The sequence below is a fragment of the Mus caroli genome, unplaced genomic scaffold (genome assembly GCF_978045245.1).
Source record: "Mus caroli unplaced genomic scaffold, Mus_caroli_1 scaffold_1, whole genome shotgun sequence".
Taxonomy (NCBI): Eukaryota; Metazoa; Chordata; class Mammalia; order Rodentia; family Muridae; genus Mus; species Mus caroli.
In genome coordinates this window covers 124,842,708-124,862,560 of record NW_028227256.1, presented here as the reverse complement: position 1 = coordinate 124,862,560, position 19,853 = coordinate 124,842,708, and the positions used below count along the sequence as shown (strand labels likewise).

General features: G+C 48.4%; 1 protein-coding gene across 1 annotated transcript in view; it reads left to right on the top strand.

Annotated features, from left to right (window-relative positions):
• The window catches only part of Lct (lactase), a 44,257-nt gene that overhangs the window by 11,306 nt on the left and 13,098 nt on the right, over positions 1-19,853 (top strand). Inside the window, exons 3-9 of the mRNA XM_021175421.2 lie at positions 2,588-2,671; positions 4,091-4,193; positions 5,173-5,251; positions 7,406-8,126; positions 12,078-12,723; positions 15,088-16,644; positions 17,958-18,226. Coding sequence (XP_021031080.1) covers positions 2,588-2,671; positions 4,091-4,193; positions 5,173-5,251; positions 7,406-8,126; positions 12,078-12,723; positions 15,088-16,644; positions 17,958-18,226 — 3,459 coding nt within the window. The remainder of the gene's footprint in view (positions 1-2,587; positions 2,672-4,090; positions 4,194-5,172; positions 5,252-7,405; positions 8,127-12,077; positions 12,724-15,087; positions 16,645-17,957; positions 18,227-19,853) is intronic.

Sequence of the window (19,853 nt, the reverse complement as noted above, 5' to 3'; positions counted from 1 at the left end):
TGCCAAGACCCCCTAGGGAATTTCCTTTAGGAACTATCATTTATTCATTTTGTTTTTGAAAAAGGTATCTCCGGCTAGCCTAAAAGTCACTGCATAGCTAAAGATGATCTTCAACCCCTGCTCTTCCTGCCGCTACTACCCAAGTGCTGGGGTTATAGGCGTGAGCCACTATACCCAGTTTGTAATACACTAGGGATGGAACCCAGGCCTTTGTGCATTCGAGGCAAACAATCTTCCAACTGAACCATATCCCCAAGCCAAGGTCTCCACCATCTAAGCAAAGAGCTCCCAGGGGAAAGAACACCTGAGGGTTGAGAGAGGAGCTCTGATCAGTCCTGCTGGAGGACACTAGTGTGTGGGGTTAACAGTAGAGGGGGTGTTGCTGGACACATTAAGAGAGGCAGAGGAGGAGGGAGAGCCGTGGAAGGCAGGCATCATGTAAAATGACGGGAAGCCAGCATAAGATACACACAGGGCAAATGCAGAAGTTGAGTCCAGAGTCAGAGAGAGAGGCATCTACCGTGCAGGCCCATTGGAGGCCCTGGGGGTTTGCACTGAGCAGGGTGGGAGCTTCCCAGAGGGAACCCATGCCGTGCTGGGGTCATCTCAAAACTCCACACGCTGCCAGCATGGGTGAGATACCAGTTCAAAGGCTGTTGCTGGAGAAACATTTTTATGATCAGCCCTTTGGTCTCCTGATAGCAATTATCACTCTTTATAAGTTAATTTAGATGCCGTTTAGTCAGCAAGAAATTTGTTAATCCAAAACCTTATCATGGATGTTTTTCAAGTTCCTGAGTTGGCAAATATGACATCTGGTCCCTCACACGTATGGCTCAGGACAATGCAGCTGTCAGCGTACACACTACAGAACAATGTCCCACATTGCCTTGCAGCCAAAGCAGGTCAAAGCTGTTTACTGCTTAGATGATTTATTCTTTTTTAAAAATGTATACTTAATAGAGCTAAGTATGGAGTTTAATGAGTTGGTGGAGTGCTTGCCTCGCATACATAAATCCCTGGCTTCTGTCTCTAGTACTACAAACTGGGCATGGTGCAGATACCTAGAATACAGTACTCGGGATATAGAGGCAGGAAGACTAGGAGTTCAAGATCAGCCTCAACTACACAGTGAGTTTAAGGCTAGCCTGGGCTACATGAGACCCTGTCCCTCTCACAAAAAAGGAAGGCAGTGAAGTATAAAAGGGAAGAGAGAGGATAGGAGAGGAAGGTAGGGGAGAAGAGAGGAGGGGAGGGGAGGGGAGGGAAGAGAAGAGAGGAGGGGAGTGGGGTGAGAGACTCCAACAGCTTGCTTAGGTGGAGCTGATCTGAGACTTTGAAAGTGTCCTAAGTTCCCAGGTGAGTCTCCTTCGTGAACACTGAGCCTCACTAGTGCAGGCTTTTCTTAGAGCCCTTATCATCCTCTGCCTTCCTTCATGAGCTCAATATACTTACTCACCTTCCTTCTTAAGCTGTGCATCCGAGTCTTAACCTACCCGTAACTGTGAGTCTCTTTATCCCCTGTGCATGGCTCCCACCAGGAAGACCATGCCTGTGTCTTATCACACCTGACAGCAGAAACAAGAATGGGGAGCGTGTGCTTGGGAGACTTCAGTGCCAGTCTCCACCATGGAGCCAGCCTGTGGAACCTGGTGAAAACCAGGGATCATCCCATTAGGAGAATACTGGGGAGCCAGCGATGGGTTAGGTGTCAGGTCCAGGGTGGCAATGAGCTCATGAGATCCCAGCAAGGAGAAGAATTGAGTGGCCAGACAGCCAGACAGCTGTGTGTGTGTGTGTGTGTGTGTGTGTGTATCTGAGTCTGTACCTGTGTGTCTCTGTGTAGACATGCACGTGCTATGATACTTATGTGGATGTCAGAGGATAATTTTGAGGAATCTCTGTTCTATCATGTGGGATCTGGGAATAGAAGTCAGGTCACCAGAGTTGATGGCAGGAGCCTGTATCCTCTGAGCCATCTCACTATTCTCCTCCCCTCTGCCCCTCCCCCTCTTCAAGACAAGACTGATTTCATGTTGTACAAGCTGGCCTTGAACTCAGTAGGTAGCCAAGGATGAGTGCTGGGTTACAGGCATGCACCAGCATGGTGCCAGACCCGGGGCTTGCACATGGTAAGCAAGCACCCTACCCTCTGAGCTAACACTCAGCAGGCCCTAACTAGAGTGCGGGTTAGAGCACAGCTGAGTGGGGCTGTGCAGTTTGTGCTTTTGTGCTTTCTGCTAGGAAACGAGTCAAGCCAGGGTTGACTGGTGTGGACTTCAAACTAGGGCCTGAAATGGAAACCAAACTGCAGCCCCAGGAGGGCCCTCAGATACCACAAAGGTCAAGGGGAGTGTGCTGCCATGGGCAGATGGAGCTCCTCCATTTGTTGGCACCCCACACCCAGCACACCCATCTACACACTTATTATTTACCCACAGTGCTCCCGCCGGGGCACTAGGTGATCTAGTGATATGCACACGCATCCCCAGATTCTCAGCCCACGATTGAGCTTAGTCCTGGGGAGAGTCACGGCTCACTTCTGTGCAGGACCTTGTTCCTAATGGCTTGATTTCCTTACTTCTAGGGTTCCGTGGATTTCCTGTCTCTTGATTTGTCTTATGACTGCCAAAGTATATCGACTCTACCACAGAAGCTGAGTGAATTGCAGGTAACGTGAGGGCTCTTTCATCTCGATGGTGGGTGGCAAAGGTTCTGGACAGCTTCTTAGAAATGTGATGCTTTGGCTAAGGTGTGGGCTGAACTTGCTAAATCAGACCTGCTGAGCCTGAGATGGGCTTGCCATGGGCTCTCAGTAGCTCTTCAGGTGACAGACTGCTTGCCTAGAATGTGCAGTTCTGAGTCCCATACCCAGCACAGCATAAACCAAGTGTATTAATGCATGCTTGTAGTCCCAGCACTCGAAGATAGAGGCAGGAGGACTAGAGTTCAGAGTTAGTCTCAACTAAACAATGAGTTCAAGGCCAGCCTGGGCTACTTGAAACCCTGTTTGAGAGAGGATGGGGAAGAGAGGCCATCAACACAAGCAGCCACAAAAAAGGGTGTCTGCAGAAGCCTCCAAACCAGGACCACCGATAAAACACTTTTAAGTGAAGTCAAACATATCAGCCTGAAGAGAATTTCCCTTCACACCAAAGATACTGGAAAAATAAAAAAGGAGGGAGAGATAGACTGTGAGAGGCAGCCTTTGATGGGAGGGCGTCTCCAAGAAATATTGAAAACTACAACTATAATGTCTCACCAACATGACGGTTAGAACGTGAGATCAGCAAGGATAACACCAATAAACGTGCAAACCTGGATGCTGAAGAGCCCATGAAGCCTCAACTCTGCACGGAATACTACAGGCAGCTGAGTATCGCTGGGAGCGGGGCTGGGGTGGGGTCGTCCCCAGGGAAGAGCACACCAACTGATTGTCCAGTGCCAAATGGTCAGCCCTGCAAATGTACAAACAATGTACATGGACTCAACAGGTGATACTTAGGAATGCATGTACATAAACATACATGCAAAGACACATATGCAGGCAGACAAACCACTCTGCCAAACAGCCTCAGCTCTCGTCTCACAAACCAGATGTTTTGTATTGTTTTGTTTTGTTTTTTTCGAGACAGGGTTTCTCTGTAGTCCTTGCTGTCCTGGAACTCACTTTGTAGACCAGGCTGGCCTCGAACTCAGAAATCCACCTGCCTCTGCCTCCCAAGTGCTGGGATTAAAGGCATGCACCACCACGCCTGGCCAGAATCTTTTTAAGCAAGCCACAGGTGCTTATGAACATGAGGGCATCTTGGTTAAACTTCTTGGGTACTCCTTACACAAGCAGATTGCCTTGATAATAATGTGGCTGCTGGCTTATGAGGTGCCCCGTCTGAAATAGGCTGCTGTGGGCATCACTTCCTCTGGGAAGGGCTGGTGGCTGATGGTCATTGACTAGTGTCTTTCTCCCTCAGAGTCCAAGTCACTGTCCTTGGTAAGTGGGATGACTAGAGGTCATTTCCAAAAGGAGAGCAGAGGGCATCTCACCTGTTCCCATGCTGAAGGTGCATTTCTTGGTCTTTGTCTCTTCTAGAACCTTGAGCCAAAAGTGAAAGTTTTCATCTACACCCTAAAACCTCAGGACTGCCCATCGACTGGAATGAACCCCGCCTCACTGCTCTTCAGACTCCTGGAAGGTGACTGGACCAACATGTGACAAGTGCTGAGTGATGTTTTATACACTGGCTTGTTGGGTAGCAGTACTGAAATCTGGGGTTCCCGTGAGGGAGAGGCCTAGGAAGATGGCCAGACTGGGAGCCTGCGAATAAGGCTAAGGTCCCCTGCAGCCCTGACAGTGAGCTCTTACTCGCTGTCCCAAGACACTAGGAGGTTCTGTAGAGATGCTAAGAATGCCCAATACGGACACGTAAATCTCCAGCCTCAGGTGGGAGCTGTCAGCATGGAAACAGCCTGTGTACCCATGTTACATGTAGCCCTGGTGGCACCTAAGATGCTAAAAACCTCTAGGTGCATCCTGCTGTTCTAGAACTCACCATGTAGTCCAGGCAGGCCTTGAACTCTAGGATAGTCTTTTTGGTGTTTGTGTGTGTGTATGTGTGTGTGTGTGTGTGTGTGTGTGTGTGTGTGTGAGTGTGTATATATTGGTGCAGTTGCATGAGGAGCACAGAAGAGGGTGTTGGATCCTCTGCAAATGGAGTTACAAGCAGATGTGAGCCACCTGAAGTGGCTGCTGGGAACTGAACTCAGGTCTTCTAGGGTATGCTCCTAACCAGAGTCATCTCTCCAACCCCAAGGCCAGCTTCTTATGTGCTTCTGGAGGCTGAACTTGGTACCTCATGCTTACCAACAAGGCACTTTACCAAGTAACTCCCCAGCTGCCTTTTAAAAATGTTTTCCTTTTCAAGCAATGGTGGCACATGCCTTCAATGCCAGCGCTCGAGAGGCAGAGGCAGGCAGATCTCTGAGTTTGAGTCCAGCCTGTTCTACAGAGTGAGTTGCAGGACAGCAAAGGCTACACAGAGAAACCCTGTCTCAAAAAACACAAAATAAAAGGGTGAGGATCATTGCTTGGGCCTTGGCTGGTTTTAGAACGAGGCAAACTGTATTGTTTGTGTTTGATCTCACACACAGTCAACTAAGGTTCTTTCCTTACAGCCATAAATAAAGACCGAGTCCAGACTGTTGGGTTTGATGTCAGTGCCTTCCTGAGCTGTACATCCAGTTCTGAGGAGAGGTAATGCCGCTTGCACAGATCACTATAAGAAACTGGTACTGTGGGCTCTGCTGTTCTTTATAAAGGCAATCACTGGGGACCAATGTGTCTCTTAGTGTGTGTGTGTGTGTGTGTGTGTGTGTGTGTGTGTGTGTGTGCGTGCACATGCCTGAGTGAGCATGCAGAAGTTAAAACAGGGTATCAGACCCTTGCAACTGGAGTTCTCATGTGGGTGCAGGGCAGGCCCTCTGCAAGAGCAGTAATCTCTTTTACCTGCTGAGCCATCTCTCCAGCCCTATCCTGGCCCCTTGGAATAGCAAACAGGTTATAGTCATTTAACAGATGAGAGACAAAGGCTCAAAGGGGAGGCTGGAGGAGAAGCAGTCCCTCCTGGCCAGGTATCTGGGCCCCACATAGTCTGCTTCCTCACTGTCGCATTCTCGTACGTGCACACATTAGCAGGGTTGATATCTGAGCCTGTGCCTTTTAGTTTAAGACACTAGGAAAAGTGTGCAGAGAAGGCAGGCTATGGGGCCAGCTGGATGATTCAGTGGGTCAGGGCACTTCAGCCAAGCCTGGAGACCTGAGCCTGACTCCTGTGGCTCACATGTTGGACGGAGATAACTGACAAATTGTCCTGTCTACTACCATACCATACACATGCAATGTGCACATGTGTGCCCGTGTGAGCGTGCGCGTGCGCACACACACACACACAGAGTCTCTAAATAAATAAAAATGTAGGACTGACTAGCAGATGATTGAGAGGGCAAAGGCACTTACTTACCACCGTTTGCTTTCTATTGCTATGATAAAACACTGACCAAAAGCAACTTGGGGAAGATGGAGTTTACTTTATCTTAAAGCTCACAGTCCATCATCAAGGGGAGTCAGAGCAGGAAATCAAGGCAGGAACTGAAGCAGAGGCCATGGAGGAGTGCTGCCTATTGGTTTGTTTTCCTGGCTTGTTCAGCCCTCTTCCTTCCTTCCTTCCCCCCCCCCCCGGGTGTGGTGGCGCATGCCTTTAATCCCAGCACTTGGGAAGCAGAGGCAGGCAGATTTCGGAGTTCGAGGCCAGCCTGGTCTACAAAGTGAGTTCCAGGACAGCCAGGGCTACACAGATAAACCCTGTCTCGGAAAAAAAAAAAAAAAAAGATTTATTTATATACTTATATACTTAATGCATATGGGCGGGCATTTTGTCTGCTTGTATGCACACCAGAAGAGGGCACCATAGCCTTTGTAAGTACAGTTATACCTAGTCTGAGGCCCCTGCCCCTCACCCCTCCTGCCTGCTTTATTATACAACTCAGGGCCACCTGCCCAGAGGGCTACTACCCACAAAGATATAGGCCCTCTCTCTTCCACCATTAACGAGACAGTGCCCCACCCGACTTGTGTAGAAGCTGGTCTGACATAAGCATTTCCTAGGTGAAGGTTTCTTCTTCCCTTGTGACCCTAGCGTGCTGTCAAGTTGACAAAAAAACTAACCAGCTCCGCAGGCAAGCCTGGTGCCCCGAGTGTGATCTCAGGTCCCATGTAAAGGCAGAGGAGAGAAGGGACTCCATGAAGCTGTCCACACAGCAGCAACAGGTAATAATAAAGCTTGAAAAGTACATAAATACAATCATCTTTTTAAAGAGAAGGAAAAAGGAAGCCAGCTTAGATCCGAGCAGCCCACAGAAGCTTCGTGAAATAAGTTCCTGGCCCAGGTTTTCAGTGTGAAATGTGAAACACCTTCCCCAGAGAACACAGCAGCAGCCTGAGAGCCGATGCAGCAGAGCACAGTCCAGAGAATCGCACCTTTTCATGTGTCTGAGTGTTTGGCTGCTCGATGTCTGTGCCCCATTTGTGGATATTGCCTGAGAAGTCCAGGGATGTGGGCTGCCTTTGGTGTGTAGCCAAAAGCTGTGTAGCCCCTCCCCCTCTCCCCCCCCCCCCCATCTTCTTTTTCCTCCTCCCCTCCTGCCTCCTCCTCTTCTTTCTTCTTCCTTTAAACAGGGTAACCATGGCCAGTCTGAAACTCACTATGTAGACCAACCTGGTTGGTCTCACATTCACAGAGATCTGCCCGTGTCTGCCTCCTGAGTGCTGAGATTAGGGCATGAGCCATCATGCCTGACCCTATTCAACATTTGTAACTCAGTCACTAATTATGTCACTTCAATCCCACAGCCCATCTTGTTCTTTAACGGACATCAGCCTGGCCCTTCAGAGCGAGCAGCAGCATGAGACAGTTGTGCCCTCATTCCCTGTGTCCGCCTACCAGAGAGTCTGGGCAGCCTTTGCTAACCAGTCTAGGGAGGAAAGGGATGCTTTCCTTCAAGATGTATTTCCAGAAGGGTTCCTCTGGGGAGTATCCACGGGAGCCTTTAACGTGGAAGGAGGCTGGGCCGAAGGCGGCAGAGGGCCAAGCATCTGGGACCACTACAGTAACCTGAATGCTGCTGAGAGCCAAGCGACAGCAAAGGTGGCCAGTGACAGTTACCACAAACCCGCTTTTGATGTGGCCCTCCTCCGAGGCCTCAGGGCTGATGTGTACAAATTCTCCATCTCCTGGTCCCGCATCTTTCCCACCGGGCAGAGGACCAGCCCCAACCTCCAAGGTGTTGCCTACTACAACAAACTGATTGACAGCCTGCTGGACTCCCAGGTGGAGCCCATGGCTACGCTGTTCCACTGGGACCTCCCCCAGGCCCTGCAGGAGCAAGGCGGGTGGCAGAACGAGAGTGTGGTGGATGCCTTCCTGGACTACGCCGCCTTCTGCTTCTCCACCTTTGGGGACCGTGTGAAGCTGTGGGTGACCTTCCATGAGCCATGGGTGATAAGCTATGCAGGCTACGGCACCGGGCAGCACCCGCCAGCCATCTCTGACCCAGGAGTGGCTTCCTTTAAGGTACTTCCTCCCATCCTGCAACTCCTGCCAATTAGAAAACACATTTGACTCCTTCCTGTCCTTGGAAGGAAACCAGAGAGAGGGATGGATAAGTACACTTTGTTATTTTTGTCTCACACACCCAAGGCTGATACTGAATTTACTATGGAGCTAAGGATGACCTTGAACTTCTGACCTCTTGCTCCTATTCCTGAGAACTGTCACCATGCCTGTTTTTTTGTTTGTTTGTTTGTTTTTTTCTTCAAGACAGGGTTTCTCTGTATAGTCCTGGCTGTCCTGAAACTCACTTTGTAGACCAGACTGGCCTTGAACTCAGAAATCTGTCTGCCTCTGCCTCCTGAGTGCTGGGATTAAAGGCGTGCACCACCACTGCCCGGCTTACCATGCCTGATTTTTAAGCAGCGTTAGACCTAGGGCTTCTTTTATCCCAGGCAAGCACACTACCAACTGAGCCATACCCTCAGCCCCTCTGTCAAGACTTCTTGACTCCAAAGGCAAGCTCCAGGCTTGGAGGCCTGTTGTAAGTTGTAGCGCGCTGGTCGAGCACGCACGTGACCCTGGGATGAGTCTCTACCTCCTTGGTGCAGGGATAGCAGGCATGTGCTGCCACACCCAGTTTTATGCAGCACTGGGGTTGGGGGGATAGACCTAGGCTTGTTGCTTTCTAATCAAACACTTACTTATATAACTTAACCATAGCCACAGCCTTTTTAACCTTTGAGATAGGTCAGAGTTTGTAGCTCAGGCTAACCTGAAATTTACCGTTCAGTCTTCAACTCACAGCAATCCCCCTGCCTCAGCCTCTAAAGTGCTAAGATTACAGGCCAAGCCACCAAACTTGTTTTTTTTTTTTTAATTAGGTATTTTCCTCAATTACATTTCCAATGCTATCCAAAAAGTCCCCAATACACTCCCCCCCCCCAGTCCCGCACCCACCCACCCCCACCCCTTGGCCCTGGCATTCCCCCGTACTGGGGCATATAAAGTTGGCAAGTCCAATGGGCCTCTCTTTCCAGTGATGGCCGACTAGGCCATCTTTTGATACAAATGCAGCTAGAGTCAAGAGCTCTGGGGTACTGGTTAGTTCATAATAATGTTCCACCTATGGGGTTGCAGTTCCCTTTAGCTCCTTGGGTACTTTCTCTAGCTCCTCCATTTGGGGCCCTGTGATCCATCCAATAGCTGACTGTGAGCATCCACTTCTGTGTTTGCTAGGCCCCGGCATATAGGACAGCTATATCTGGGTCCTTTCAGCAAAATCTTGCTAGTGTATGCAATGGTGTCAGCGTTTGGAAGCTGATTGTGGGATGGATCCCTGGATATGGCAGTCTTTAGATGGTCCATCCTTTCTTCACAGCTCCAAACTTTATCTCTGTAATTCTTTCCATGGGTGTTTTGTTCCCAATTCCAAGAAGGGGCACAGTGTCCACACTTTGGTCTTCGTTCTTCTTGAGTTTCATGCGTTTAACAAATTGTATCTTATATCTTGGGTATCCTAAGTTTTTGGGCTAATATCCACTTATCAGTGAGTACATATTGTGTGAGTTCCTTTGTGAATATGTTACCTCACTCAGGATGATGCCCTCCAGATCCATCCATTTGCCTAGGAATTTCATAAATTCATTCCTTTTAATAGCTGAGTAGTACTCCATTGTGTAAATGTACCACATTTTCTGTATCCATTCCTCTGTTGAGGGGCTTGGTTTTTTTTTAAGCTTTTCTTTTCTTTTTCTTTCTTTTCTCTTCTTTCTTTTTTGTTTCAGCCATGAACAAATGCTTTATTTCAAGAAATAAACAGACACATAAGTAAGATATTTTCTTCCAAAACGAACTGGGCATTGCACAAGTCTATAATCCTAGCTTTTGGGAGGTTTTGGCTAGAGTGCTGTTGCGTTTAAGGCCAACATGGGCAACATAACAAGCCCATTTTGAGCTTTTCCAACGAAAGTAAATACTCTTACAAATATGCATGTAAAACAGTAACGATAATGAAGTCAGATGGAAGAGACATTTAGGAAGCACTGTACATCATACATACATGCATACATGCCACATAGGGAACCTGCCCAAGTGATATAGCCAAAAGGCTTTTATACACATACACACACACACACACACACACACACACACACACACACAAATACCCTGTTGATACACTTTAATTAGTAAGAACCGTTAGCAATGAGTGGAGCTACAGAAGCCAACATGTAGCAGTAGTACGTTTAGGGACTTACCCAGACCTGTGGACTATGGTGTATTTGGTCTTTGTCATAAACTGTACTTATGGTTGTGACTTTTTTGAGTGTTTATAGAGAGAGACTTCTGAGATATTTTACAGAGACAGGGCTGAGAAAGGCTTTGCTTTTCTCCTTCATTTATGTCGTAGATATTTTTCTTTTTTTTAAGATTTATTTATTTATTTTATGTATGTATGTATGTATGTATGTATGTATGTATGTATGTATGAGTACCCTGTAGCTGTACAGATGGAGTGAGCCATCATGTGGTTTCTGGGAACTCAATTTAGGACCTCTGCTTGCTCCGGTCGGCCTGCTCGCTCCGGCCCAAAGATTTATTTATTATTATGTGTAAGTACACTGTAGCTGTCTTCAGACGACGGTGATGGTTGTGAGCCACCATGTGGTTGCTGGGAATTGAACTCAGGACCTTCGGAAGAGCAGTCAGTGTTCTTAATCACTGACCCATCTCTCCAGCCCTCGTAGTTACTTTTTTGATTGCTCTGACAAAGTACCTGGGGGAAAGACTTAAGACTTTCTTCTGGCTCATAAGCCAAGACACAGCCCATCAAGGCGGAGAAAGCATGACGTCAGCATGACTCAGCAGCTGTGCACTTGGGAAGCAGCTGGGCACAGGTCTTCCGCAGTCAGGAAGCAGAGAGCTGGTACTCCGCTCATGTTCTTTTTATTCAGTCCAGGACCCCAGCTCATGGAAAGCTGCCACACTCCTTTAGAGTAGGTTTCCTTACCTCAGTTTATCCCATCTAGAAACTTCCTCAGAAACTGCTTCACAGACAGTCCCAGGTTCGTCTCCTCCATGGTTCTAGATTCTGTCAAGCTGGGAATGTTGTCGCAAATTATTTTTTCTTCCCTCTTCTTTCTCTTTGTGGCCCTGTGGGTGGAGTGTCACCCACAGACAGCTTCACGCAGTCCCCCGTTTCTTTGTGGTCTTGAACCTCAAGAGCAGCTAGCCAAGCGCTCTCCACCCTGAGCCATAGCCTTCAGCGTTCAGTTCGCGTTGCTTCAGGGTTTAAGACCTAGGTCTTGTGGCTGCTGTGACAAAGATGCCGTAAGCTGGGCTTAAGCAATCTCCTGCTCTCATTCCCAGTGGAGCTTGTGTTCCTGTCTGGAGGCAGCTTCTTGTGTCGTCCTGCAGGGAGGAGAGAGAATGGGGGAGCTGGGGACTGGGCACAAAAAATGGAGCGTGTCCATTGGTGGCTCCTTTTATAAGAACACTGGCTTCATCCCGTCCTACCCAGCCACCTCCTGAGGGCCTCTCCAAACACTACCACACTGGGACTTAGGACTTCACATGTACTCATAGGGGATACAGTTTAGTCCATAGTAAATGTCACAGGTAACATTCTTGTCCCTAGGAGTGATCCTGTCCAGTACTGGGTTTTCTTACAGTCCTGCTTTTGTGGCATTTTCATATCTGGCCTTAGTTTAGTGCTCCTGGTTCACTCAACAGTGTCACAAGAGTTAGTCCTCACTGCGGTTTTGGGGTTACAGGCTTGCACCACCACGACAATTCATTGCACACACACACACTTTTCATTGTAGGAAATGGAGCCCAGGGGTTTGTGACTATGAGGCAGTCTACCAACCCAGCCACACCCCAGACCCATCGCTGCCTCTGTTGCTTCAGCAGGAACTTGTGGACAGTGACTTGATAGTGCCTCTCTTACCATCATTTCCTCCTCTCCCTCACAAGGTGGCTCACCTGATCCTCAAGGCGCATGCCAGAACTTGGCATCACTACAACTATCACCATCGCCAAAAGCAGCAGGGACGCGTGGGCATTGTGCTCAATTCAGACTGGGCGGAGCCCCTGGACGGGAAGAGCCCGCAGGACCTTGCTGCTGCCGAGCGCTCCCTGCACTTCATGCTAGGCTGGTTTGCACACCCCATCTTTGTAGATGGGGACTACCCTGCTGCTCTTCGGGCCCAGATCCAGCACATAAACCAGCAGTGTGGCCGTCCTCTGGCCCAACTCCCAGAGTTCACTGAAGCGGAGAAGCGGCTCCTGAAAGGCTCTGCGGATTTCCTGGGTCTGTCTCATTACACATCCCGCCTCATCAGCAAGGCAGGGCAGCAGACCTGCATCCCCAGCTATGATAACATCGGAGGCTTCTCCCAGCACGTAGACCCCAAGTGGCCCCAGACGGCATCACCCTGGATCCGAGTGGTGCCCTGGGGCATAAGGAGGCTGCTTTGGTTTGCTTCCATGGAATACACGAAAGGAAAACTTCCAATCTTCTTGGCTGGAAATGGCATGCCAATAGGGGAAGGAGCAGATCTGTTTGACGACTCAATGAGAGTAAACTACTTAAACTTGTACATCAACGAGGTGCTCAAGGGTAAGAGAAATACTGATCCCAGGGGGATTGGCTGGGTGGGGTGGGGTGGGGTGGGGATCTGTTTAATTAGAGGCCAGAGATTGAATTCAGGTCATTCAGGTAGAGCAAGAGCCTCTACCACTGAGCCATCTTAACCAGCCTCTCCAGTCCAATATGCTAATGTACTTAGTTAGCTAATATTTATTGGGAGCCCACGACGGACCAGGAATTGTAAAAGACAGTAGAAGTATTGTACTGAATGAATGGCATCCTTTCTAAAGGGGTCTCTCAGTGTGCAGTGGACACAGAATGGACTGACACTTGGGATAGGACCCTAACCCATGGACTGCCCTCAGGGCACCAGGCCCTATGAGCTCCATCTCCCTTAGCTGGCTGTCCAGTCTGCATGGCACTTCCCTGCTTTGCAGTGGAACCGTGCACCCCACGCCCCACGCTTTCTTATCCAAGTGGGAAAGGATGCCGAGTGGTTCCCAGCACATAGGTCAGGAAACTAGAATCAGCTCATGATACCTGTCACTCAGAGAAGCCAATGAGCAAGGGCAGGAATGAAAAGTTAACACTACCCTATTCAGAGTGAGAAGACAGGAAATGGCCCAGCACTCTCTTCCACATCTTTTCCAGCCACAGATTATCCACAGAGAGTGAGTGGGGAGGTTAGCCTCACGCCAGCCTGTGCCTCCATCTTCATGTGAACTTTCTCCTTATGGTTGATGGTTGGTTGTGTTGGCACATGCCTTTATCCACAGCACTTGGAATTAGGGCAGAAGGATTGAGAATTCAAAACTATCCTGGAATGCTTAGTGAGAGCCGTCTCAAAAATAAATAGGTGAGGGCATGTAGCTCAGATGGTAGAGAGCTCTCCTAGCATGCCGGTAGTACTGGCTACCAGACACTAGGTGGCGTATGCCTGTAACACAATACTCAAGTGCAGGGCTAAGGACCAGCCTAGGCTTGGAGAGGAGTTCAGAGGAAGCTGTGTCTGAAAACAAAGGACTTGCAGTCAAATCGTGGGTCCGAGCTGGTGGCCTATGCTCTGCTTTCCAGGTTGCTTTCTCTTCCCTCTGATCTGCTCTTCCTGGAGGTCTCCAGACAGCTAGCACTCTCTCCCTCTCTCCCTCTCTCCCCCAACCCCCCACTCAAGGCTGTTCTCTCTTGCAGTTCTAAAGATTCTCTGGATAGCTCTTCTCCTGCAGATCATAAGCCCAGTCAATCCAGCCACTTATTTCAGGTTCCCTTTTGATTGCCCCATGTTCCTCAGCCCCTTAATCCTTAGGAGACAGCAAGCCCACATTTCCTTTTAACACTACCAAAGAATTCAGAGATCTGCCTGATAAGCTGGCTGGGTGGGACCCTGTCCTGAAACATTTCTACCATATCTGGACCTAACTTTGCTCTGTCCCAGGCCCGAACTCAGGAATCTGCCTGCATTTGTATCTGCCTGTCTTTGTATCTTCTTGACAAGCTGGCTCATGGTGTAACTACCTCTGCTCCTTTAGATTCGTGAAGCCCCTCATTAACTCAAATTGCATCCTTATCCTATTTCTGCATAGTTGAGAAATTATATGTTTTTGAACTCATGATTTTAGAGTTCTTTCCCACAGCCTTAAGAGTATTGCCCTGCAGGTGGATTTCTGAGTTCGAGGCCAGCCTGGTCTACAAAGTGAGTTCCAGGACAGCCAGGGCAAGAGAAATCCTGTCTCAAAAAACCATTAAAAAAAAAAAAAAAAAGAGTATTGCCCTGAAGGTCCCAGCATTTACCATTTTGCTGAGACATTAGCCACATCCTTGCCTCCCGCACTCTTGCTGTCTGATTATCATGGAGTCATTAATGTTAACAGGGAGGACATTCCTTACAGGAGGAATGAAAAAAATATGTGTATTATTATATAACCAAGCCTTTCATCCACAGCAGCCATTGTCCACTGTCCCAGGGGCAGGAACCGTGTCCTTCTGTCCCCACCAAGGCCATGCTGACCTGGAAGTGGAAGAGATAGGATCAGGAGCTCAAGTTTATTCTCAGCCACAGAGTTTGAACCCCGCCTGGGCCACATGAGACCTTGGCTTTGTTTTATTTTAAGGTGATGAGGTGGGGGTGGGGGTGATTGGAGAAATGACTCCGTGGTTAAGAGCACTGTCTGAATCTGAGTTCAATTCCCAGTACCCTTATAGCAGCAAGCACACAGCCATCTGGAACTCTAGTTCGAGGGACCTGATGCCCTCTTCTGACCTCTGTAGGCACTGCACACATGTGCTTCCCAGACATACATGCAGGCAAAACACCCATACATATAAACATTTTTTAAAATTAAGAAAAGAGAACCCAGTCCAAACACACACACACTGACTTTCATCTTCTCTTTACAGCTGTCAAAGAGGATTCAGTGGATGTCCGTTCATATATTGCTCGTTCCCTCATTGATGGCTATGAAGGACCCCTGGGCTACAGCCAGAGGTTTGGGCTATACCATGTCAACTTCAACGACAGCAGCAGGCCACGAACTCCCAGGAAATCTGCCTACTTCTTCACCAGCATCATTGAAAAGAACGGTTTTCCTGCCAAGAAAGTCAAAAGAAACCCACTGCCCTTGAAAGCAGACTTCACCTCCAGAGCCAGGGCTGCCTCCAGCTTTCCATCGGAGGTGCCCTCCAAGGCTAAAGTAGTGTGGGACAAGTTCTCCAGGCAGCCCAAGTTTGAAAGAGACTTATTCTATCATGGCACATTCCGGGATGACTTCCTGTGGGGCGTATCCTCTTCAGCCTATCAAATCGAAGGAGGTTGGGATGCTGATGGCAAAGGCCCCAGCATCTGGGATAACTTCACCCACACCCCAGGGAACGGTGTGAAAGACAATGCCACCGGAGACATAGCGTGTGACAGCTATCATCAACTGGACGCTGACATAAACATCCTTCGAACCCTGAAGGTCAAGTCCTATCGATTTTCCATCTCCTGGCCTCGAATTTTCCCAACGGGAAGAAACAGTTCCATCAACAAACAAGGTGTTGATTATTACAACAAACTGATTGACAGATTGTTGGAGAGCAACATCTCCCCCATGGTGACACTCTTTCACTGGGACCTGCCCCAGGCCCTCCAGGATATTGGAGGTTGGGAGAACCCTTCTTTGATTGAGTTGTTCGACAGCTATGCAGACTTCTGTTTTAAGACCTTTGGTGACAGAGTCAAGTTCTGGATGACCTTTAATGAGCCCTGGTGTTCGGCAGTGTTAGGCTATAGTTCAGGGATATTTCCCCCAAATGTGCAGGACCCGGGCTCACTATCTTACAAGGTTAGCCATGTAATCATTAAGGCACACGCCAGAGTCTACCATACTTACGATGAGAAGTACAGGCAGGAGCAGAAGGGGGTCATCTCTCTGAGCCTCAACACTCACTGGGTCGAACCCAAGGACCCGGGGGTCCAAAGGGACGTGGAAGCCGCTGACCGGATGCTGCAGTTTACCCTAGGCTGGTTTGCCCACCCTATTTTTAAAAATGGGGACTATCCAGATGTCATGAAATGGAATGTGGGGAACAGGAGTGAGCTGCAGCACCTGGCCAGCTCCCGCCTGCCCAGCTTCACAGAGGAGGAGAAGAATTACATCAGAGGCACTGCCGATGTCTTCTGCATCAACACCTACACTTCTGTATTTGCACAGCATGTCACTCCTAGACTAAACCCACCCAGCTATGATAATGACATGGAGTTAAAGGCCAGTGACATGAACTCTTCAGCCTTGATCTCCATGATGCACCAAGACGTGCCCTGGGGGATGAGGAGGCTGCTGAACTGGATCAAGGAGGAGTATGGCAACATTCCCATTTACATCACTGAGAATGGACAGGGGCTGACAAACCCCACACTGGATGACACGGAAAGGATATTCTACCACAAAACCTATATCAATGAGGCTTTGAAAGGTACGTGGAGTTCAGTTCGTCTCCCCAGCCCTCCGTAAATCATGTGTCTCCATGCTTTGGCAGGTGCTTTGAAAGGCTCACTTTGGAGCATGGGACAGGGCTCGGTAAAGTGTTTGTCTTGCAAGCACGGGACCAAAGTTCAACTTATAGAAAAAGGTCTGAGTATACATTCATAGTCTCTGGGCCGAGGAAGCAGAAAGGGGGGGACTATGTGGCTTCACTGGCCAGCCAGCCAAGCCCACTTGGCAAACTCCAGGTCAAATAAGAGGCTCTGAAAAAACAATGGGTGATACCCAAGAGATGACACTTGAGGTTGTCTTCTGGCCTACACACATACACACACACACACACACACACACACACATTTACATACTCACACACTCACATATAAACAAACATACACACATACACTTACATACTCACACACACACACACAGAGACACATATACATATACACACAGACATATATACACACAGAGACACACACATACATGCAGATACACACACAGACACACACACATATACACAAACACAAACACATACATACAGATACACACACATAGACACACACACATAGACACACAGACACATATACACACAGAGACACACACACACATACAAACAGATAATATACACACAGACACACACACAGACACAAACATCCACACATACATACTAACATACTCATACACACACATACTCATACACACACACTAATAAATACACAAATAAAAATGTAAAAGTTCTCACTTTCCCACTTATTGAGCTCGGGGTGTGGCTCAGTTGGTAAATTGCTTGCCTAGAATATAGAATATAAAGCCCTAGTTTCCAGCCCCCAAATGAAAATCAGAAAGAAAGAAAGAAAGAAAGAAAGAAAGAAAGAGAGAGAGAGAGAAAGAAAGAAAGAAAGAAAGAAAGAAAGAAAGAAAGAGAGAGAGAAAGAGAAAGAAAGGAAGAAAAGGAAGGAAGGAAGGAAGGAAGGAAGGAAGGAAGGAAGGAAGGAAGGAAGGAAGGAAGGAAGGAAAATTAAATGACATCAATAAGTTCTCATTTGTGTGCCTAATATCTAAGGAGGGCTCAGGCCCTTGCATCTGAGGCCTACCCTTTTACGTAACAATTGCTGTAAGGTCACTGAAGCTAGCAAAAACTAAAAGTGACAAAGTCACATGTTGCTCTCTTGGGAAGCAAGTGACTGTGCACACATCTGTGGTTTAGGGACACAGCCTGGAGTCTAGTGCCAGCACACGGCTAGGCTGCTGGAGGCTCCTGCCTACTGGGGTGAAGCTTTCTCGCTTTCTGTGGGGTATTCCTAGCCTACAGGCTGGATGGTGTTGACCTTCGAGGCTACTCTGCCTGGGCACTGATGGACAACTTCGAGTGGCTCCACGGCTACACCATGAGATTTGGATTGTATCACGTCGACTTTGATCATGTGAACAGACCTCGAACAGCAAGAGCCTCAGCCAGATACTATACAGAGGTCATTACCAACAATGGCATGCCCCTAGCCAAGGAGGATGAGTTCCTGTATGGGGAGTTTCCCAAGAGCTTCATCTGGAGTGCAGCGTCTGCTTCCTATCAGGTGAGAACTTTGGAGCCATGGAGGTCAGTTTCCTGCATTGCTGCTGGGCACCAAGCTTCCGCACAGCACCAGGGAGGCAGACACAGAAGCTAGGAGTGGGATGGACCTGGTCAGGTGGCATCTGCAGTCAGGAAGCTGAGGGAGATGGGTGCTGATGCTCAACCCCTGAACGGGACCACTCACATTCAGGGCAATTCTTCCTACTTTCGTTAATTCAGTCTAGAAACATCTTTCCAGATTGGCTAGATATTTATTTCCGAGGTGTCTGTAGATCTGGTCAAGTGCTGAAATGGATGTTTGAAGGCCAAATGGAGCAGGTTGAGCCATGACAGAATGTTCTGAAAAGGGCATGTCAATAGACAATCTCCATCTGGAGGTCTCCTCACCCGGCTCATCCAAGCAGGCAGCTTGCCTAAATTGGCTCCAAACTGGGCCTGCCCTTTTTCTGATGTTCTGACATCAGACTCCTGCTGTGTTCATGCCAAAGGAGGTGAACGCAGAAAATGTGATGCTCTTATTTTTCCTCAGAAAAAGGAAAGCAGTAGTCAAGTTACTTGATAGGGAACTCAGTGTGCCCGTGTCCCCTACCTTCTACCTCTGTATCGCTTACTCTGTGGGAAGATACTGTGACAAAGCAATGTATGGACGGACTAGCTTATCTGGGCTTTCTCTAGATGTCACTACCGCCAGGTTAGCTACCTCCAGTGCCACCCCACCATGTGAGAAAGTCCCAGACACAGTTCTGCCACAGATGGATGTTTATTAGGTAAACGCTACCTACTTTCTCATTTGTTCTATTTGTTCAACTCCAGGAGACCCCAGGTCTCATCCTGCTAAGTGCTCTGGCCAACACCTTACATGAAAGGCTTGCCAGGGCAAAGGCCAAGATTCCAGAGGCTTCGCCCTGTTATGTTTCAGGCAAACAGCGTCGGTCCTCTGTGGCAGGATTTCTCAACTTGGATCTAATCAGCATTTTTGTTTTATTAAATATTTTTTCTCCCTCCTTCCCTAACTTCCTCTCTGCCTCCCTTCCCCTTTGTCCTCCCTCCCCTTCTTTCCTTTCCTTCTTCATCACCACCACCACCACCATCACTATTCCGCCTCCTTTTTTTTTTATCCTTTGAGACAAGGTCTCATACAGTTTGCTGAGTACCCCTAATTCTTGAATTCTTTTTTTTTTTTTTTTTTTTTTTGGTTTTTTCGAGACAGGGTTTCTCTGTGTAGCCTTGGCTGTCCTGGAACTCACTCTGTAGCCCAGGCTGGCCTCGAACTCAGAAATCTGCCTGCCTCTGCCTCCCAAGTGCTGGGATTAAAGGTATTGCGCCACCACACCGGCTTAATTCTTTTTTTGTTTGTTTGTTTTGTTTTTTTTTAAAGATTTATTTATTTATTATATGTAAGTACACTGTAGCTGTCTTCAGACACTCCAGAAGAGGGCGCCAGATCTCGTTGCGGATGGTTGTGAGCCACCATGTGGTTGCTGGGACTTGAACTCTGGACCTTCGGAAGAGCAATCAGGTGCTCTTACCCACTGAGCCATCTCACCAGCCCTTAATTCTTGAATTCTTGACCCTCTCATCTCCTCCTCAAATGCTGGGGTTACAGGTGTGTGCCACTGTGCCTGGTT